The sequence below is a fragment of the Culex quinquefasciatus genome, chromosome 2 (assembly GCF_015732765.1).
Source record: "Culex quinquefasciatus strain JHB chromosome 2, VPISU_Cqui_1.0_pri_paternal, whole genome shotgun sequence".
Lineage (NCBI taxonomy): Eukaryota > Metazoa > Arthropoda > Insecta > Diptera > Culicidae > Culex > Culex quinquefasciatus.
Genome location: NC_051862.1, coordinates 126,759,620 through 126,783,649, shown reverse-complemented (window position 1 = coordinate 126,783,649; position 24,030 = coordinate 126,759,620). Strand labels below are relative to the sequence as shown.

At 36.7% G+C, this 24,030-nt stretch overlaps 2 protein-coding genes across 2 annotated transcripts in view; both read left to right on the top strand.

The window, feature by feature from the left end:
- The window catches only part of LOC119766310 (putative mediator of RNA polymerase II transcription subunit 26), a 58,534-nt gene extending 41,270 nt beyond the window's left edge, over positions 1-17,264 (top strand). The window contains exons 2-4 of the mRNA XM_038250779.1: positions 3,723-3,850; positions 14,471-16,585; positions 16,646-17,264. Coding sequence (XP_038106707.1) covers positions 3,723-3,850; positions 14,471-16,585; positions 16,646-17,113 — 2,711 coding nt within the window. The 3' untranslated portion in view covers positions 17,114-17,264. The remainder of the gene's footprint in view (positions 1-3,722; positions 3,851-14,470; positions 16,586-16,645) is intronic.
- The window catches only part of LOC6046306 (nuclear receptor coactivator 1), a 339,035-nt gene that overhangs the window by 35,397 nt on the left and 279,608 nt on the right, over positions 1-24,030 (top strand). The gene's annotated exons all lie outside the window — the stretch shown is intronic.

The window sequence follows — 24,030 nt, the reverse complement described above, 5'->3', positions numbered from 1 at the left end:
ACTTTTTAAATAAATGAAATAATAAAATTGTAAAAACAGTTTAAAGTCCCATGACAGTTCTTTCAACCGTTTTTTGATTTAAAAAAAAAATGAACAATAGTTGCTAAAATGGTTTTCAAAACAAGTTTTCTACCTGGGATGGAATATTGCTAAGACTCTAACTAGAAAAATTCAAAATTTTCAATTTTGAAAATTTACTAATGCGTTGAAGTTTGCAGTTGAGAATAGGCGAAAAATATCAGCAGATTCAAATTCAGGAGGGTCGATTTAGCCTAGTTTTAACACGAATATAAAGCACCTTTTTTGATTTCGTTTCTTGGCTATGCTCAACACTGACTTTTTAATATTGCTAATATAGAGCAATTCCAGCTCAAATAAGGGGAAACTTATGGAAAATTGTACGAGCTTTACGGTAAAAATATTTTCGAGACTCAAAAATATTTTCTGTCATATAAAAATTTCCAAAAACCATCAAAAACCCAATTTTTCAACATTTTTATAATCAAAACCGCTGTAAGTTCACAAGGATTGGACTTTGGACAAAGGTCAATATGGAGACTTTAATGTAAAAATGTCTGGAGAATCGATTCCCGCGTTCGATTTTTGAAAAATTTTACGTTTATTCCACTTTTCTTAAAAAATAGTTTTTGTGAATGCTTTTTTAAGGAGAGTTATACCATCCTGCATTTTTCGTGAGTCTTTTTGTAACATCTTTGGCTATTTCCTCAGAAATGTTGAACGAAAAAAATCGTGACATCACATTAAAAATTAATTTTCTAACTTAAAAATCAAAAATTCTCATAAAAGTGGCGTGTATTATTCATTCAGTGTATATATTTTGAAATTCCGTCCAATTTCCTACATGTTTGTCTTTGACCGCAACGGCTTCGAGTTACAGTAATTTTTAAATAACAAAATACAATCATATTTAAATAACTTAGGCCCTTCTCAAATGTCATTTCGAGTGCTATTGGCTTCATGTACACAAAAATATATTCACCAAATTAACAATACAAATTAGAAGCATTTTAATACTTTTTTATTATTTACTCATAATTGAGTGATTCGACAGAAACGTGCACGTATCTTGGTGGTGGGTAGAAGCACTACGCGACTAAGTTCGGAATGACAGCATGCTTGAAAATATTAAAAAATTTAGCAGTTTTTGATATTTATTTGATTTAAATATTTTTAAACATCAATAAAAGTTATTGTAAAGTGTGGCAATCGCATAAAAGAATCGAATGTTGTATAAATCATGCATTTTTAAGGACAACACTTTGGTTAAACAGGTAGAAAAGTAATATTTAAACACTTTCACATTTCATTTGATCATTACTTTCAACTTTTGCCACATTTAACTCAAGTTATCCAAAATATCGATCATCTTTTTAGAAAAATCGATTAAATAAAATACCAGTCTTAATTAGTCACAAATCACCAAGCATTATGATCGTTAGCGAAATTGCCACACTTTGCAATACCACACTTTTCTGAAAATGTTTGATTTTTCATTATAAACGCATTTTTCTCTTAAAACTACTCAAACTGTATGCGAGCTGTCATTCATAACACCGCTGGGACAACAGCGAACCTAGCGGAAAAACCCGATTTAAACCCACCTGGGGTAAGAGAGAGCCTTTCTTACTAAAGAATATAACAATGGTAGAACTTCTTTCAAATCATAATTATCGACTTTGTTTATTAATAACGTCAGCACAAAAGAAAGTCTTATGATGAAAGCAAAGTATTATAAATGATATGTTTTCCAAAAGAAATACAAAACGCAATTTTCATCAAAAGAATATTTTTAATCGTACATATTCTTAATCAAACAAGCGTGTATGACAAACGCGAGCATAGCAAGTTTCCCATGCGCCAGTGACGACGCACACCGCGGTTTTGGTTTTCTAGTTTTGGTACGAGCCCAAAAACCGAACAAAGCAGGCGCAAAGCAAAACCGAGGTACAAGTGAACCGCGTATGCCGCTCGGTGCAGGAAAGCTTGCCAATCAGCTTTTACGAAAGTGGGAGAGTCAGAGATAGCTATATTTACAACCCACTACTACACACTCAATCGCGATACCTTAGGTAGAAAGCCATTGGCGTCGCGAGCATTGAAAACTTTGAATACAATTTAAACAATGAAAAGCTTAGAAAGCTCATATTGGAACCCAATGAACTCTGTTAAATAAACTTACGAAATCACGAAAAAATGAAGTCTACTTTAAGGCGATTTCAGGAGCACACGGGAAACAAATTGATTGTAGCCGGATGAATGTCCTATGTCACAAAAGTTTTTGCATAAACATTGGGCAGTTATGCAAAAACAGACAGGGCAAAAAAAATGAAAAGCTAAGATATCTTACCTGTTGTAGGAAACATCGGTAGACAAGCTACTACAAAACGAGTATAAGTCGAGCCACAAAATATATGCGCCAGCATTCTTGCGCCAGTATTCTAAGCTCAACTTGACAACTTGTCGACATGGCGACGAAAATCGATGCAGTGTGATTTTTTGACGATTTTTCCGATGAAAATTCATGCTGAATCGTAATATTTACGAAGATGAAAATGACATCCAGCCATAAAGTAAAACCTATACCTTTCTTTAGTAACAAAGGCAAAACGTCGTCGAATTCTTCAATACCGTTGCAAATAACAATAACAGTTTTTAACATTTGAAAAAAAACACGAGCAGCCTTCATAAACTTGAACAAGTCTAATCCTCCATGATCTCACGTTTGCCAGCAATCTTTCAGCGGAAAAACAGCAGAGAATAAGCCCACCCTTCCACCAACCAACCAACATCCTTCCAAGCAAAACATTTTCGTTTTTCAATTGTGAGTGGAACACCGGCCACACAACTCACTGCAATCACACTTGAGGCCTACTTACAGAGCAATGGTAGGCAATTTGCATGAGTGAATTGGCGAAAAAAAAAGTAACGAAGCTGCCACATTCGTGTCCAACGGAAGGCTCATTTTCATCTGGCCATGATGATGGTCATAATTCGCCACAACCGCGACATTCATGTGAATTTAGAGGGTGCGTTTATCCTGCGAATTGAAGCTTCAATCAGGTGTGACCATGTAAAATTACATTATGTTCTTCACACCTCTTAGGTTGGGCTCGAAAGTGAAGAGAAAAAAAGTTTAAGTTGAGTTGTAATAAAAAAGTGAAACACTCCAACATCACCGCTTGCTGATTACAGTTATTGAATGATTGTAAAAGTAATCGTAATTGAGAGGAGGAGAAGGCTTTTTGTTTCGCGAGCTGACCAGGGTGGATCTTTTGATCGATGTTGTTGCTCGAGAGTGTGGATAAAGAAAAAGCTCGTAATGGGCAATATGCTCAATGGTTTCACGCTCGATGGAGGACTAATGAGCAATTGAGATGTGGATGCGATGGGTTGTACATTCAAAACTTTCGATGAGTGCGATGCCAGAAGGGGTGTTGCTTGAGATGTACACGTGTGGTTGCTGTTGACTTAATATCTTGGAAACAAAAGAATCTGCTTAGGTTGTTTGACGTAAACATTTGAAGAACAGAATTTGAAAAATCATCAAAGTTTGAAATTAACATATTATCAGCTGCCGAAATAAACCGTGTCACTAATCAAATTCCAATAACGAACTCTCAAATCACACTCCATCACTCACGTCACGTGCTGTGCGAGGACATGTCCCTTTTTTCCCCCCTTTTTCCATGTGTCATGTCCAGCTGGGGCTCTCCAAGAAACTTCCCCGTACCGTAATGGCAGCGTGCCATCCCCCGGGGTGCAGCAAGCAAGCGCAGGCGGATTGGTGGCCACCTGGTGCGAGCTCAAACAGGGGATGTACATTACCGAGGTACACGTTCATCGCGGCACGTGCACTTCCGTTCCGAGTGCTAACCCTCGATTGGCGGGTGTTTTCGCGAGCGAATTGCGGGAAAACCATCAACGAGAGCTGCGTTCGTCGCTTGTACGCCAGTACTCGCGCGTTGAAGTCTCCACAAAAAAAACCGTTATTTCTCGCATTTTTCGACGCCCACTCGAGGGTTAATGGAATCCCGCCCGATTTCCGACAGCTCCTTGTGCCAGTTACAATTGACTGATTGCATTACGACTTCACTTTGTCTCCTTGTCGTCTCCATCCATCCTTGGGCTTCAATCCTTCAGCTTGTTCCTTCCAAAAACCGTCCCCGCAAAAGAGTAGTGACGCTCAGATGATCGGGCCGAAAAATGTGGGGCTCTCTCGTTCGAGCTGGCGCGCCACTCAAGACCATTTAAGGCATTAAACATGTTATTAGATACATTAGGCACTGCCAGAAAGCTCGGGCAACAACTCGAAGAAAAAAAACAGAAACAGAGAAAAAAGCTTCGCACAGAACAATGTAGTTGTTAGCTTCAAGGTCGGGTTGTGGTGGTGGTAGTGGTGAAGCAATCAGAGAGGTAACATGCTGAGTACGATTGTTGTTAAAGTGGTTAAAGTTGCTGGCTGCTGCTTTGGTGGTGGCCAGTTTGAGTAGAAACAATTTTACGCGCGTGGTTTGTGTAGTTGGAGCGGAGACGAGTTTTGATGAGGATTTTTCGAATTGGACGAATGGAATGTATCAGCTGAGATTGGCAGATGTTTTGGAAAGCAGATTATTTGAAATATATTTGTTTTAACGATTCTGAGAATATATTTGAAAAATGTCTAGTGTCAAACATCAAAATAAACATCAAAATAAATAATCAAATCAAATACAATTAATCACAAGATAGATCCAGTTATCAATTTCAATATGAAAGTTGAGTCATGGCTTCAACAAATGATTGAAACCCAATAAAGGAATCATTAATCGAGTTAGGGTTGACTTCAAACCAAGAGTCCTCATTGTCGGTCCAATGGCTAGAAATTACTCGCTCATCGCTGAATCGGCAATTCACAGTCAAGCGTGAGCAACCACGATTCGCTAGTAGCCATCGTATTGGTCGATCGCATCATACAGCTATTCAAGTACGTGTGTCAATATCTCAAAAATGAAAATTTTTGTTCTCGATGAAACAATGACCATTTTTAATTATTGCAGATTTTAAAAGTACATTAAATTTCTCATAAAATGACATGTCTTACAATTTTTTACAGTTGAGTAACGCAAAATATTTGCGATTTCAGCACTATTTTTCAACTTTTTTATTTAAAAAATAGTTTTTTCGGAATTTTACGCCATCAAATCAGGCGTATGATTTTATACAAAAATCCCTTTGACACCAAATGTCTATCTCTTCACGATTTTGTGCTACGAATCGTTGAAATTTGTGTCTTGATAAAAATCCAAAAAAATAAAGGGGTCGTACCGCCCCACAGTCACGAGATATCAAAGAATGGACCACGAATTCGTGATCCGGGATCAAAATAACCCTTTAGAGGAAAGTTTTAGGGAAATCGACGAGGGATCGAGGTAGAGGTGGGCAAAACCTCGCTCTTTTATAAGAGCCGCTCATTTTTGCTCGCTCAACAGAGTGAGCCGATTTTCATGTTTTTCATTTGACTTTTAACCCTCTACAACCCAACTCCGTTAAAATTTTTAAAAAATTTATGGGTTGGAAGTTTTACTTGTTTTATGTGACTTTGCCAATGTTATTAAAAATGACATTTTTTTAGGGGTCAACTTTGGCTGTGTTTTTTTACTAACATTTCCTATATTTTAAGTAAAAAGAAGTATGCAGTAATTTTTCAATGCAATTTAAATAATAATGGTGCCATGTTATAGACGAAAATGTGAAAAACAAGCAAAAAATTGAAAAAGTGGCTATAAAACATGAAAAATAAATTAGATAGGCAAAACGTAATGATAAGAGGTGGTAGAACAGGCCAAATACTAACAAAAACAAACATAAACTAAACAAGATAAATGCAAAATAAAATACTAAAAACGAAACAAGAAAAACATGAAACAAGAGAAGTAAAGTTTTTCGTACAACAAAAGTTGCTCAAAATGACGTCCTGAACAAGGGAAAAAAAATCTAAATAAAAATTTGGGTAGTAGAGGGTTAAAAACTATAAAAAAAATAAAAACGAGAAGATTCACTTGAGAAGACCAAACGTTCCAATAATTGTATAAAGAGAGCACCCAAACTTATGGATTTTGGAAAAAATTGCAATTAACCCTCTATTGGCTAAATTTTTTTTCGATTTTTTTATTTTTCTTGTGTTCAGGAGGTCTGTTTGAGCAATTTTTGTTCTACGAAAAACTTTACTTCTCTTGTTTTATGTTTTCTTTGTTTCGTTTTTAGCATTTTAATTAGCATTTATTTTGTTTAGTTTATGTTTGTTTTTGGTAATATTTAGTTACTATTCTATCACCTCCTATCATTACGTTTTGCCTATCTATTTTTTTTTTAATTTTACAGTAACTTTTTCAATATTTGGCTTATGTTTCACATTTTCTGCTATAAAATGGCACCATTATCATTTAAATTCTTAAATAAAATGCGTATAAGCATAGTCTGGTACACTAGAAAAATTAATGTATACTTTTTTTACTTAAAATATAGGAAATGTTAGTAAAAAACGTTACTTAATCCACCTTTAGGTGGTTGGTGCCTTCCTCATATTCATACAGTCAATACATTCAGTATAAATAGCAACATTCCCCCTTTACATGTTTAACAAATCAACTTTATTACTCATTTCTTTTGATATGGTTCGCAGATCATCAATATTTCTGGCTCATCGGCAAGGTCTGATAAAAAAAAAACCTATCCAACGATAGTTCGCATGGAAGATTCAGACAATATTTGTATCACAATATCTGAAATCAAACCTCTAAAAACTGTATAAATAACACTTAAGTGCCAATAACTTTTAATAGGGTTGTCAGATCCTTGATGTTTTAGGCTCATTTGAAAGGTCTTTCGATTATCTAACTAACGATGGGTCGCATGATGGACCCGGACATCATTTTTACTGAAATATCTTAGATCCGACCTCCAAAAAGTGTATAAATAACACTTAAGTGCCAATAACTTTTGATAGGATTGTCAGATCCTTGATGTTTTTGGCTCATTTGAAAGGTCTTTCGATTATCTAACTAACGATGGGTCACATGATGGACCCGGACATCATTTTCACTGAAATATCTGAGATCCGGCCTCCAAAAAGTGTATAAATAACACTTAAGTGCTAATAACTTTTGATAGGGTAATCAGATCTTCAATGTTTTGGGCTCATTGGAAAGGTCTTTTTAATAACTTTCTGAAAATGTATAACATGACAGGGTTTCTTACAAAAACCACCCTTTTTACAATCTTCCGGACATACCCCAAAATCGTTTTTTTAGCATAACTTTTGAAGTACTTTACTAAACTTCATAATTTTCAATAGGGACTTATGGGACCCCAAGACGAATCGAATGAGACCAAAACGGTCCAAATCAGTTAAGCCAGTGCTGAGATAATCGAGTGCATATTTTTGGTGCACAGACCCACATCCCTACACACACACACACACACACACACACACACACACACACACACACACACACACACACACACACACACACACACACACACACACACACACACAGACAGACATTTGCTCAGAATTTGATTCTGAGTCAATAGGTATACGTGAAGGTGGGTCTACGAGGTCAAATAAAGAAGTTCATTTTTCGAGTGATTTTATAGCCTTTCCTCAGTAAGGTGAGGAAGGCAAAACACAGCCAAAGTTGACTCCTAAAAAAAAATGACATTTTTAAAAACAGCGGCAAAGTCACATAAACCAAGTAAAACTTCCAGCCCATATTTTTTTGCCTTTCTCACCTGAGGTAAGGCTATAATCCTGCTCGGAAAATGAACTTTGTCAGAAACGCCGCAGACCCAACATTTGTATACTTATCGACTCAGAATCGAAAACTGAACAAATGTTTGTGTAAATGTGTGTGTGTATGTGTGTGTGTAGGTGTGTGTGTAGGTGTGTGTGTATAGGTGTGTGTGTAGGTGTGTGACCAAAATTCAAACTCAGTTTTCTCAGCATTAGACTCGGTTTAGGGTCTCATACGTCGCTATTGAATTGTTTGAAGTTTCGATAAGTAGTTCAAAAGTTATGTATAAAAATGTGTTTTCACAAATATCCGGATTTCATTTAAATCTATGTAAACTATGTCTGGATCTATCAACCGACCCATCGTTGGTTAGGTAATCGAAAGAGCTTTCCAACGTGTCCAAAACATTGATGATCTGGCAACCCTGTCTCGAGTTATGAACACTGCAGTGATATTTGTGTACTTTTTTATTCCGGATCTAAAAATATAGATGAAATTTGTGTTCAAATGGATGTGTACCATCATGTCACCCACTGTTTGTAAAGAGTGAGAAAGGCACCAACCACGTAGGTGGATTCAGTTAGTTTTATTTTTTTATTTTTTTATATTTTAAGAGTTTTTCTTTCCAATGCTTTTAAAAGATCAAACATTGGTTGAAAAATGGATTTCTGGCGTTTTTTTGCTATCGAAGTTCGTCTAAAGGCGGGGATGGAATGTAGAGGGTTATTTTTTTTTGTAATTGCGTTTAATTTTACTAAAATCAAACCAATTCTGATACAGTCGTCTCTCTGCCTGTCGATCTTCTCGATATCGATATTGCTCCATGTACCGATTAATTCTTCAGTCCCTTCAAACTGCATACTTTGATTGTCCTTATTCCTCGATATAATAATTTCACTTTCTCATGGCATTTTTATTTGAGAAACGATGCTTTAAAGGTGTTCGACGTTTGTTTATTGTTATTTGCTGGACGTTGCCATGATTTTCTCCCATAGCTGCTCATCAAGAAAACACAAATTTCAATGGAGTCTTCATTTTGCATCGTTCTGATGCTTCTCTTCCCCAACGGTCTCTTGGATATTGACAACCAGAGAGTCGACTGTATTTTATTTTGAGACAAAATCTGCGGGCAAGAGAAGTTAAATTTGCGAAGTTAAGCGTTTTGAAATGCTTAAATTTGTACTCGGGTGATTCTTTAATGCACTACGATGTGCAATGAAAAGTTTTTTTTATTTTGTTTAAAAAATCATTCACTTTTAAAGTTAATAAAGATCTTGCAATGGTTCACCGTGTACAAAATTCTTACAAATTAGACATTGATTTATCAACATTGACAATATGAAGTAACATTTTCAATTCTCAAAAAAACACCTTTCGTGCTATATATTTTTTTATAAATTCAATTAATTATATTTATACATTAAAATATAGACACCGGTTTTAAAATCACTTCACCTTGGAACGGTTCACTCGAAAGACCCAGGTTTCAAAAGGAACCGCGGCTCTTTTTATTTTCCAAAACTTCATCATCCCGGTACGAGAATCTGCATTGGAAATCTAGCACGCCACTAGTCGAGATCAGTGGCAAATTTGCTCTTTGATTTTGATTTTTTTGTGAGCCACGATTCGTTCGCTCTTTTTGGTGAACCGGCTCTTTGAAAGGCTCGCTCTTTTTTTTGCCCACCTCTAGAACCTTTCCCGAAGTACACTTTTCCCTAAGAACACTGAAATGAAATGATTCGATTTTTTTTTACTTTTTATCTATGGAAGTTTAATTTCCTAAATTTATGTTTTTTAACTTTCTATTTTTTTAAAACATATTATTTTTGCCTTGCTTCAGTTAAAAATTGTGAGCTTAAGAAAAATAATTGAAAAAATGAAATAAAAAAATAAAAAAATAAACATCAACAACAACTTTTTTTATAAAAGATATTATTTTAATTCGAAAATGAAATTATCTTTGACTTGTTGAAGCGCATCATTTTTGAAAAAATACTTGCTTTATTTTTAAGTTGGAACTTTTGTGAAACTTTTTACTATTTGAGCAGTTCTCTCAGATTTCGGTCATTCGATTTTTGATTTGTGTTTTTTAATCCGACTGAAACTTTTTTAGTGCCTTCGGTATGCCCAAAGAAGCCATTTTGCATCATTTGTTTGTCCATATATTTGTCCATACAAATTTGGCAGCTGTCCATACAAAAATGATTTGTGAAAATTCAAAAATCTGTATCTTTTGAAGGAATCGATTTTTGATCGATTTGGTGTCTTCGGCAAAGTTGTAGGTATGGATACGGACTACACTGGAAAAAAATGATACACGGTAAAAAAAAATTTTGTGATTTTTTAATTAACTTTTTATCACTAAAACTTGATTTGCAAAAAAAAACACTATTTTTGATTTTTTTCATTTTTTTGATATGTTTTAGAGGACATAAAATGCCAACTTTTCAGAAATTTCCAGGTTGTGCGAAAAATCTTTGAACGAATTCTGAATTTTTGAAGCACTGATTTTAAAAAAAAATCGAAATATCGGTCTCGAAAATTTTTCAACTTCATTTTTCGATGCAAAATCAAATTTGCATTCAAAAAGTACTTTATTGAAATTTTGATAAACTGCACCGTTTTCAAGTTAAATCCATATTTAGGTGACCTTTTTGAAAATAGTCGCAGTTTTTCATTTTTTTAAACTAGTGCACACTGCACATGTTTGCCACTTTTGAAAATAATATTTTTGAAGGGCTGAGAAAATTCTCTATATTTTGTTATTTTGAACTTTGTTGATACGACCCTTAGTTGCTGAGATATTGGAATGCAAAGGTTTAAAAACAGGAAAATTGATGTTTTCTAAGTCTCACCCAAACAGCTCACCATTTTTCAATGTCGATATCTCAGCAACTAATGATCCGATTTTCAATGTTAAAATATGAAAACATCCGTGAAATTTTCCAATCTTTTCGAAAAAAATATTTTCAGAATTTTCAAGTCTAGACTAACATTTAAAAAGGGCCAATCATTCAATATTACGCACTTTTAAATTGTTAGTCTTGGTTTAAAAATTCTGAAAATATTTTTTTCGAAAAGATTGGAAAATTTCACGAATGTTTCATATTTTAACATTGAAAATCGGGCCATTAGTTGCTGAGATATCGACATTAAAAAATTGTGGGTTGTTTGGGTAAGACTTAGAAAACATCAATTTTCCTGTTTTTAAACCTTTGCATTGCAATATCTCAGCAACTAAGGGTCGTATAAACAAAGTTCAAAAAAGCAAAATATAGAGAATTTTCTCAGCTTTTCAAACATATTTTTTCAAGAGTGAGCAAACATGTGCACTAATTTTAAAAAATGAAAAAGTGTGATTATTTTCAAAAAAATCACCTAAAACTGGATTTAACTTGAAAACGGTGCACTTTATCAACATTTCACTAAAGTACTTTTTGAATGCAAATTTGATTTTGCATCGAAAAATGAAGTTGAAAAATTTTTAAGACCGATATTTCGATTTAAAAAAAAAATCAGTACTGAATCAAAAATTCATAACTCGTTCAAATATTTTTTGCACAACCTGGAAATTTCTGAAAAGTCTGCATTTTATGTCCTCTAAAACATATCAAAAAATGAAAAAAATCAAAAATAGTGTTTTTTGCAAATCAAGTTTTAGTGATAAAAAGTTAATAAAAAAATCACCAAAATTTTTTTTTACCGAGAATCATTTTTTTCCAGTGTAGTCCGTATCCATACCTACAACTTTGCCGAAGACACCTAATCGATCAAAAAAATCCTTCAAAAGATACAGATTTTTGAATTTTCACAAATCATTTTTGTATGGACAGCTGCCAAATTTGTATGGACAAACAAATGAACGAAAAAAAAATAAATTAAAGCAAAAAAGTTTCAGCCGGATTAAAAAATACAAAAATTAAAATGGAAGAAAAAAGACCGATTTCGTAAAGAATTGCTCTATATTCAAATTTGTTTTCATCGAGCCTGTCATTTGATAACGTCCAAATAAATGTGTTAGCCCAGTGATTCCTCGTCAAACCAGCAGGATCCAAATAACAAATAATCTAATATTGTTCAAATATCTCAGACCAAGTAATTGTTTTTTTTTTAGATTAGGGTGATCCTTGACGAATTATGGTGGTAAAAATCTAGTGTTTCTATGATTTTTGCAAAAAAAAATATTTTCAAATCTAATACCGAATCGAAAGAACCACAAAACGCTGTTACAATCAACGAAGAAGATCGAAGAATTCATCTGGTAAATTTTACATCTTACAAATTTACACATATTTACTGTGTACTCAGAGGGAATAAAGCATCGCTTCAATTAACAACGACACTTCCCCGACTCAATTATTTCCCCAAACTAAATAGCTGTGAATCCCCCATAGAGTCTCAACTTCAGGCAAAGGCTTATCCTTGTTCAAACATTCCACCAAGAAACCTCGTTGTGCCTTACGAGGCCCAAGGAGCCCCAACTGGAGCATAAACAGGGACAACACCATAACCGAACCGTAATGCAATTCATTTTTCCATTATTTCCCATAATTGAGTTCCACCAGATGCTCCCTGTTTTGCAGATTGATACTGTTGCCGTTGAGGGGGGAAGCCCTCCGGGCTGTGGATTGTTTTGCTGTCCGTCAAAGCAGTTTGGTGCATCTTGTTGCCTTCAAGGGGATAACTCCCTTTTGCGAGCATCGTATTAGCAGCTTATTAAGGGAAAATGAAACAAATTAATGAGGCTGGCGATTTGAGCAAGATTTGAGCGTTTTTTTTCTCATCAGTGGGAGGTCCAGCTTGAAAATGTGAGAAAAATTGACGAAACTGAAGCCTCACGCTGAGTGTGGAATTGATGAGCAGCTCCCCGGAGTGGGTCGCGCCAAGTAATTAAAGGGGCTGTAAGTGTGTGACAGTGACGGGTGTGACACGTGACAAAAATGGGCGTTTTGTAATGGTGTTTTGTCTTGGCTACTCAATTTGAGCAATTTGGTCTTCCACGTATAATGAAAAACCTTTTTTTAAATCAATTCCAAACTTGCGTGGGATCGGATTCAAATTGGAAACACGTGTTTGACTTCCTTCCACCATCATCATCTGACTCAAGTTTCGAGTCGGGGTTTTTAAGAGCCACCAAATTACGGCAAATTTAAAGCCACTTTTGGAGCTTTTTGTTTGGAACACCCCCACGTTGTTCAAGCCTAAATGAAGCATTCAATTCAAATCGATGTTTTTGCTCGAATGATTCCAGAAATTTTATTTTTCGAGAAGCTTACCCAGTTTAGTGGAAGCCCAACCGGGAAAGAGGATGCAATTTTGCGTGTGGCCGCAGGTTTAAATTTTTTATTTTTCTCCAAATTTGATAAATTTATCAAATTAGTGGCAATTTTCCGCTTCACCAAACCAAGCGAGCTCGATAGGTCAATTTGGTGTAACGATGATCTACTTCCGATTGGGTGAACCGAACGCGGTTTGGGCGGGGGTGGAGCTTTTTAGGTGCTAATGTGTATCCTGTTTGCCACCCAAATTAGCTGGGAATTGGGTGTTTTATACTCGATGTTTGCGAGATATATGGGTGGGAAAATCGAAAATTGTTGAGCTGAAACTTTAATTGACGTAATCTAAATTAGCAGTTAAGTTAGTTTCAAATGTTTTTAATTTTTGTTTAAAGAGTAAATTTATCAGTTTAAAACAAAATAATTTGATCACAGAGAAAACAAGTTTCCAAGAATTACCATCAAAAAGCAGTATTTCAAGTTCAAATCAGTGGCAAAAACATCAGATTGAAATTTTGGAGTGAAAGCAAGAGAAAGGATCTGGGAAACATTAATTTTGCTTTTCATTTGTTAAGTGCTCTAAAATATCGCAGTTTGAGTCGTAAAAAGTTTCAATAACTTGAAAAAATATTTCTGTGTAACGCATTTTCTGGATGGGCCTTAATTGTAGCGGCACTTTATAATTGCTCACTTAATTTGATACTTGCAAGTGTGCACCCAAAACCAAATCAAATGTGAGAAAATGACAAAATGACCCCAAAAAAAAAAATTTCAGCAGAGACTTCTTTATTACTACGCTATCATGACCAGTCATTCAATAGATGTCAGAGTCATTCGATTTGGGTGTATCGTTTCCAACTGAAGGCACTGGTTTGGGCAATTTGATTCCTGTCCGAATTTCCTGGATATCGCAAAACAAAATCCTGTTTTTGGAAGTTAACGGAGTTTTTCTCCAACAACAATCGCCTCGACGGTGCATAATTGGAGGTGAAAGGGAGTGAAAGTAGTCGTCGACGTTCTCGAATTGTTGATCTGAAGTTCACCGAGGCCGATTGCTGGATCATTCTGTTTCCAAGTGTCGCGCGTGGAGGAGTGATTTTCAGTTTTGTGGTTTCGCGTGTTTTTTTTTTTTTTCGGTTAAAATGGTCAAACTGCTTTGGGCCTTGATTCTGCTCTCAGTGCATTGCTGGGGTCAACAACTCGGGCTATCGAATAACTTTGAAAACATCCCGAGGCAGCGTTGGCCGAGTATCTTCGATAAGAGTGTTGCGTTTAGGCAACGCCCTTCAACTATAAGTCCAGCCGATACCAGACCCCCGTTAACGGATACAACCACCACAACTGTGGCAACAACGCCATTAACCACTACAACAACAACTATTGCACCACCTACGAGCACAGATTCTACTACCACAACAACTACTACGAGCACACCACCTTCAAGCACTGATTCTACTACTACAACAACAACTAGTACGCCACCTTCTTCAAGTACAGATTCTACTACCACAACAACAACGGATACTAGTACTCCATCATCAAGCACAGATTCTACTACAACTACAACAACAACGGATACTAGTACACCATCATCAACTACAGACTCTACCACAACAACAACAACAAGTACACCACCTTCGAGTACAGACTCTACAACAACAACAACGGATACTAGTACTCCATCATCAAGCACAGATTCTACTACAACAACAACAACAACAACAACAACGGATACCAGTACATCACCTTCAAGCACAGATTCTACCACTACAACAACAACAAATACACCACCTTCAAGTACAGATTCTACAACAACAACAGCAACGGATACTAGTACTCCAACATCAAGCACAGATTCTACTACAACTACAACAACAACGGATACTAGTACACCATCATCAACTACAGACTCTACCACAACAACAACAACAAGTACACCACCTTCGAGTACAGACTCTACAACAACAACAACGGATACTAGTACTCCATCATCAAGCACAGATTCTACAACAACAACAACAACAACAACAACAACAACGGATACCAGTACATCACCTTCAAGCACAGATTCTACCACTACAACAACAACAAATACACCACCTTCAAGTACAGATTCTACAACAACAACAGCAACGGATACTAGTACTCCATCATCAAGCACAGATTCTACTACAACAACAACAACAACGGATACTAGTACACCATCATCAACTACAGACTCTACCACAACAACAACAACAAGTACACCACCTTCGAGTACAGACTCTACAACAACAACAACGGATACTAGTACTCCATCATCAAGCACAGATTCTACTACAACAACAACAACAACAACAACAACGGATACCAGTACATCACCTTCAAGCACAGATTCTACCACTACAACAACAACAAATACACCACCTTCAAGCACAGATTCTACAACAACAACAGCAACGGATACTAGTACTCCATCATCAAGCACAGATTCTACTACAACTACAACAACAACGGATACTAGTACACCATCATCAACTACAGACTCTACCACAACAACAACAACAAGTACACCACCTTCGAGTACAGACTCTACAACAACAACAACAACGGATACTAGTACTCCATCATCAAGCACAGATTCTACTACAACAACAATATCAACAACAACAACAGATACCAGTACATCACCTTCAAGCACAGATTCTACCACTACAACAACAACAAATACACCACCTTCAAGCACAGATTCTACAACAACAACAGCAACGGATACTAGTACTCCATCATCAAGCACAGATTCTACTACAACAACAACAACAACGGATACTAGTACACCATTATCAAGCACAGATTCTACCACAACAACAACAACAAGTACACCACCTTCGAGTACAGACTCTACAACAACAACAACGGATACTAGTACTCCATCATCAAGCACAGATTCTACTACAACAACAACAACAACAACAACAACAACAACAACGGATACCAGTACATCACCTTCAAGCACAGATTTCACCACTACAACAACAACAAATACACCACCTTCAAGCACAGATTCTACAACAACAACAACAACAACGGATACTAGTACTCCATCATCAAGCACAGATTCTACTACAACAACAACAACAACAACAACAACAACGGATACCAGTACATCACCTTCAAGCACAGATTCTACCACTACAACAACAACAAATACACCACCTTCAAGCACAGATTCTACAACAACAACAACAACAACAACAACGGATACTAGTACTCCATCATCAAGCACAGATTCTACTACAACAACATCAACAACAACAACAGATACTAGTACACCACCTTCAAGCACAGATTCTACCACTACAACAACAACAAATACACCACCTTCAAGTACAGACTCTACAACAACAACAGCAACGAATACTAGTACTCCATCATCAAGCACAGATTCTACTACAACAACATCATCACCAACGGTTCCTACGACAACACAAGCAGTTACGGAATCCAGCACAATACCTCCTACTACAACGGATTTCAGTACAACTACATCAACCACACCTTTTACACCATTTACACCAACATCAACAACACCTTTAACAACTCCCCAAATTAGTACAGAATCTACAACAACGTTGGAAACTAGTTCACCATCACCAAGTCCAGAGTCTAGCTCAACACCCGTCATACCATCTTCAAGCACAGATAGTACAACAACAACAGATACCACAACAACAACAACAACAACAACAACAGAAACTTCGACAGACACAGATACTACGACAACAACGGCACCTACAACAACAATCGATACTACGACAACAACAACTGAAACTACGACCAGCACAGATACTACGACAACAACGGCACCTACACCAACAGCAGAAACTACGACAACAGTTACGGAATCTACGAGCAGCACAGATACTACGACAACAACGGCACCTTCAACAACAGATTCTACTACAACAACAACAACAGAAACTTCAACAAGCACAGATACTACGACAACAATGGCACCTCCAACAACAACAGAAACTACGACAAGCACAGATACTACTACAGTAACGGCACCTACGACAACAACAGATACTACGACAACAACAACGGAAACTTCGACAAGCACAGATACTACTACTACAACGGCACCCACAACAACTACAGAAACTACTACAACAACACCAGCACCAACGACATTCACAGATACTACAACAACAACGCAATCTAGTACTTCTCCAACAACCACCGTCAGCACAACTAGTACGACGACCCCGATTCCACCGTCGACAACGTTAAATTGGCTGCAAATACTGGGACTGTTTCCGCAAAGTTCGACCAGCACGGTGAAACCCCCTACGACCACCCGTTCACCACTCTTCCAGTTCTTCGTACAATCCTCGGGACCCTCTTTGGGCCAGTCGGGTTCGTCGGGAGGTCAACCTAGTGGCGGATTTTTAGGCTCCTTCTATCCGGTGAGGGGTCCCACTAGGAAAAGTTCTCGAAACGATGCGGGCGCGGCTATTGTTCATTGGAACCGCAGGAAGTGCAGCTGGTGCCCGGAAAGTAATCTTGTAGTGCCGGAGTATTAAGATTTTGATTGAAATAAAGCGATTGGTTCTTGAGTAGGTCTAGCGATTTTGAAATGATGACTTCCCAGAGTCTCTACCGCCGTAATTGAGATTTAGGTGTCAAGCTCCCACTTCCGCCACAATTCGCCAAACGCGCAGTCAGAACAAAGGCCAAAACGCTGAGCAATACGGCGTTCTGAACCTCAATGCCAACAGCAGCAGCAGCAGTTTGGACACTACAAACGGACGCTTCTATATTCAAAATAGCGAGATGTCAATCAAGTCGTGAATCGGCAACGGAGAATGAAATTGCAGTTTCACGGCGTGCGGCGATTTGCGTGTGGTAACTTCCTCTATTTTCGGCGCTTGGTGGGACGTGTACACGTGGGACTAATTGTTGCGATTCGACCTCACATTTTTCGACAGCTGCCGTTCGCCTTCTCAAAAACTTCAAACAGTCCAAAATTTTCAAGAATCAATCGTGGGCAATCTCGTCCAACGGGCAGGAAAGCTGCCGCTGAAGGCCTGGACAAATTCATACCCCCGGCCTGTCTCGTCTGGTGTTCCTTTCAGGAGATGAGAGATTTGATTCAATTTCCTCCACTGGGCCACAGCCATCGACGTTCGTCGATTGATGGTGATGGGATCTGGAAACTGTTGTCGAACGCTGGAAATTGGATACACCGCGCGTCCCTACCCCGGGTAGGCGGAGTTGCACCTCTTCGGCGGATGAAACTGCACTGGGTGAAGATTCTTGGCAGTGTTGGCATTGATGGGAAAGGATTTTCGATTTTAGGTGATTTTTGAAGTTTTTAAGAATAAAATACTAAACGACTTTAGAGGACTTCTGGAGTTTTTTTTTAATGTCCAATAAACCAAATATCAAGTTTTTGCTTTTTGGGTGTTTTTAAAAGCAAAAACTAAAAAATTAGTTTATTGGACCTTTTAAAAAACAACTCCAGATTTGAAAACCTGCACACGTGAAAACTTGACGGCGTGTCGACTTGACGACTCGACGACTCGACGACTTGACGACTTGACGACTTGTCGACTCGACGACTTGACGACTTGACGACTTGACGACTTGACGACTTGACGACTTGACGACTTGAGGACTTGACGACTTGACGACTTGACGACTTGACGACTTGACGACTTGATGACTTGACGACTTGACGACTTGACGACTTGACGACTTGACGACTTGACGACTTGACGACTTGACGACTTGACGACTTGACGACTTGACGACTTGACGACTTGACGACTTGACGACTTGACGACTTGACGACTTGACGACTTGACGACTTGACGAATTGACGACTTGACGACTTGACGACTTGACGACTTGACGACTTGACGTCTTGATGACTTGACGACTTGACGACTTGACGACTTGATGACTTGATGACTTGACGACTTGATGACTTGACGACTTGACGACTTCCGAATTGATGACTTGACAACTTGACGAATTGACAACTTGACGACTTGACAACTTAACGACTTGGCGAATTGACGACTTAACGACTCGACGATATGACGACTTAAAGACTTGAAGACTTGACGACAAAAAGACTTGAAGACTTGACGACAAAAAGACAAAAAGACAAAAAGACAAAAAGACAAAAAGACAAAAAGACAAAAAGACAAAAAGACAAAAAGACAAAAAGACAAAAAGACAAAAAGACAAAAAGACAAAAAGACAAAAAGACAAAAAGACAAAAAGACAAAAAGACAAAAAGACAAAAAGACAAAAAGACAAAAAGACAAAAAGACAAAAGACAAAAAGACAAAAAGACAAAAAGACAAAAGACAAAAAGACAAAAAGACAAAAAGACAAAAAGACAAAAAGACAAAAGACAAAAAGACAAAAAGACAAAAGACAAAAAGACAAAAAGACAAAAGAAAAAGACAAAACAAAAAGACAAAAAGACAAAAAGACAAAAAGACAAAAGACAAAAGACAAAAGACAAAAGACAAAAAGACAAACAAAAAGACAAAAAGACAAAAACGACAAAAACGACAAAAACGACAAAAACGACAAAAACGACAAAAACGACAAAAACGACAAAAACGACAAAAACGACAAAAACGACAAAAACGACAGAAACGACAAAAACGACAAAAACGACAAAAACGACTAAAACGACTAAAACGACTAAAACGACTAAAACGACTAAAACGACTAAAACGACAAAAACGACAAAAACGACAAAAACCACAAAAACCACAAAAACGACAAAAACGACAAAAACGACAAAAACGACAAAAACGACAAAAACGACTAAAACGACAAAAACGACAAAAACGACAAAAACGACAAAAACGACAAAAACGACAAAAACGACAAAAACGACAAAAACGACTAAAACGACAAAAACGACAAAAACCACAAAAACCACAAAAACCACAAAAACCACAAAAACGACAAAAACGACTAAAACGACTAAAACGACTAAAACGACTAAAACGACTAAAACGACAAAAACGACAAAAACGACAAAAACGACAAAAAGACAAAAACGACAAAAACGACAAAAACGACAAAAACGACAAAAACGACAAAAACGACAAAAACGACAAAAACGACAAAAACGACAAAAACGACAAAAACGACAAAAACGACAAAAACGACAAAAACGACAAAAACGACAAAAACGACAAAAAACGCAAAATGACAAAAACGACGAAAATGGAAATAACGAAAAAAAATGCAAAAACGACAAAAACGACAAAAACGACAAAAACGACAAAAACGACAAAAACGACAAAAACGACAAAAACAACAAAAACGACAAAAACGACAAAAACGACAAAAACGACAAAAATAACATAAATGATATAAATGATATAAATGACAAAAACGACAAAAATGATACAAACGAAAAAAATGGAAAAACGACAAAAGTGGCAAAAACGAAAAAACAAAACCGACAAAAACGACAGAAATGACAAAACCGACAGAAACGACAGAAACGGCACAAATGACAAAAACGACAAAAAACGCAAAATGACAAAAACGACGAAAATGGAAATAACGAAAAAAAATGCAAAAACGACAAAAACGACAAAAACAACAAAAACGACAAAAACGACAAAAACGACAAAAACAACAAAAACAACAAAAACGACAAAAACGACAAAAACGACAAAAACGACAAAAACGACAAAAATAACAAAAATGATATAAATGATATAAATGACAAAAACGACAAAAATGATACAAACGAAAAAAATGGAAAAACGACAAAAGTGGTAAAAACGAAAAAACAAAACCGACAAAAACGACAGAAATGACAAAACCGACAGAAACGACAGAAACGGCACAAATGACAAAAACGACAAAAAACGCAAAATGACAAAAACGACGAAAATGGCAATAACGAAAAAAAAATGCAAAAACGACAAAAACGACAAAAACGACAAAAACGACAAAAACGACAAAAACGACAAAAACGACAAAAACGACAAAAACGACAAAAACAACAAAAACGACAAAAACGACAAAAACGACAAAAACGACAAAAATAACATAAATGACATAAATGACAAAAACGACAAAAATGATATAAACGAAAAAAAAATGGAAAAACGACAAAAGTGGCAAAAACGAAAAAACAAAACCGACAAAAACGACAGAAATGACAAAACCGACAGAAACGACAGAAACGGCACAAATGACAAAAACGACAAAAAACGCAAAATGACAAAAACGACGAAAATGGCAATAACGAAAAAAAAATGCAAAAACGACAAATTCTTCACTTATTTACTAATTTCTTCGTAATTTCTCTTGCTTTTCCCATCACAGCCTCCAAAACTGCTCAACACCGATTGATTTATGGCCATTTCATCACTCTCTGCTCCGTGGAGAGGATGCCGTTTCGATACACCTCTTCGATCAGTTTCTGTCTTTGACGTGAGCTCGGGGTGGGCTGCTTCTCTATCAATAGCCCTGGTTCGTTCGTTTCATCATTTTCCAGCTAGTTTTCTTCGCCGGTGTGATATCGATGAGCTTTTTTTCTCCCCCTGCCTCTTCTCTTGGGCTGAAGGTAGCCAGTCAAGCGCATTCATCAGAAGCTAGTGATTTCTGCACTGCACTGGCTGACTTTTAGGGGTGATGTGTAGTTTTATGGTTGACTGGAAGTACCTGTGTACGCGACAGTAAACTCTGAGCATGGTCTCATGGTGATGGCTTTTTGATGGAAGTAGTTGGATGTTCAAGTTTACTACTGGAGGTACAAAGTTTACTACTCAGACAGGGACTTTAACAGTTTATGGTGGTGGACAACCTTGAAAAGAATGTTTAAATAACATTTTTGTTGACATTTTCATTATTAATATTTTTTCTTTCTTTCTTTTCAGGTAATTGGCATCACATTTTCAAGCATTTATAAATCTCACAGGTAACTCTTACGAATCGCTAAATATTTAATTTATTCATAGCTTTAACAGCGATCAAAAGAACCGTGAAAATTGCACACACACGTATTAAATAGCAGTGCAGTCAGCGAATCCATCAAGGGCGGAAATGTTGTTAAAATGCAATAAAAGGCCAGAAATTAGGACAAATAATTTTAATTAAACTGACCCTCCCTCCTTTTCATATTGTGCTCACCTGGTAGCTGCAGAAATGTAGAATTTATCCTTTGCACACTTAATTTATCCGTGTTTTGTGAACTCTCATGTGAGAGCCGGAGCTATCCCTGAGCTTGTCATTCAACATTTTTGTTTATTTTTTGTCTCTAAGCATGAATTATAGAATTAAAAAAAATGATTGAACAAAATTAATTAAAAATAAATTCATAACTACACAGCTAAAAAAGTAGTAATCCAGCTGCGTGTAAAAGTGCTGGGTGTAAAATAAATATTGCATTATTTTATGTAATGTTATGTAATTTTACACCCTGAAATATGTAGCCCATCAGTATGGGAAACCTACTTGACAAAAATGTCAAGCTGATATATGAGTTTATTCTAACAGTTTTACATCGGTCTGATGGCCAAGTGGGCTAAGGCGCCAGTCCTTACTGTTGGTGCTGAGTTTGAATCCCGTCGGTTGCAACTTTTTTTTGTGTTCGCAAAATTTTTAAATGCAGTGTGTAATATTAAGTGTTTATTTTGACGAAGGTGATGTGCATGCTTTTGCATGCGATTTTACCATCGGATTTTTTGCTGTGTAGGCTAAGGGCTAACTCACACGAGAAAAACGCTATTTTTCCAGTCAAACCATCACTATTTTTATGGCTCATAATTAGCACTAAATTAAAATTTTAATTTTCTCGCCAGTTATAGTAAAACGTCTGCGTGTGTTGCGAGAGGAGAAAAAGAGTGCAACACTCACCAATGTGTTTGTGCAATTGCTGGTTCTGCTGCTGCTGCTGCAGTGAAATGAAAATGTATGTAAATTAATCAGGTGTGATGTGTTTTTTCAGTTTTTTCGTTTTGTTGTTTTCCATTTTGTGGGCAATAATATTTTAAAGCGGCTTTTAAATCGATGCGATAATTGCGATGCTGCACTGAGCACTATAATTATGAATATTTATTGTTAATGTTAAATTGAATGTTTAACGGCTTTTGTCACGTGTTTATGTTGTCTTGGTAATGGCTGTTTAAACAATCCGGCTTAGGATCATTCAGGTGACTCTTTAACGGTACACATGAAGCAAAGCTATTGCACCAAGAATCTTGTTACAGACATTTTAGAATCTTCAAAACTACGAAGACTATCGATATAATTTTTTATTCATCCCCTAAAGTACTGCCTACAAAAAAAAAATACAACAAAGTTTGTATATTTTAACAATCAGATTGCTAAAGGATTGGGTCCGTAAGTTTGCCAATTTTGGAATAAGAAGGTTGCTGTGCACCATTAAAAATCTTTATTTATGGAATAAGGATCGGAAAATTTACAACATAAAAAAGATAATTCAAATGTAAAACCGTAAACAAAACAATTCACTCTCCCTTATTAGCAAATACTCGCTCCAAGGCCCACAGAAACAATATTCCAACATCAACCAGCACAATCCCTCCGGGTGGGCCGTGTGACTTTTCCACGAATCGTTTAATTTATTCCCAATTATGTGGTGATAGTGTGGCAGGTACTGGGGGAGGGGCACCGCAAGCAACTGACACGCGGCCTAATCATCTGTCTCAGTGTGTTGATATCATGCTGGTTCGCCTAATCAGTGAGCGCTGCTCACGTGTGCCAGTGGAATTTTTTTTACGAAAAAGGTCTTCTTCTTGTGTGTTTAAAGGGTTACATACGTGTAGAAAATCACAATTTTAATATTACAGAAAATATAGAAAATCCACTTAAACGATGGCTTTCAATCACTCGTGAAAGTTTCATGCAGATATTTTATTACTAAACTGAGTTAGATATGATTTAAGTTTGAAATTTTGCCATGC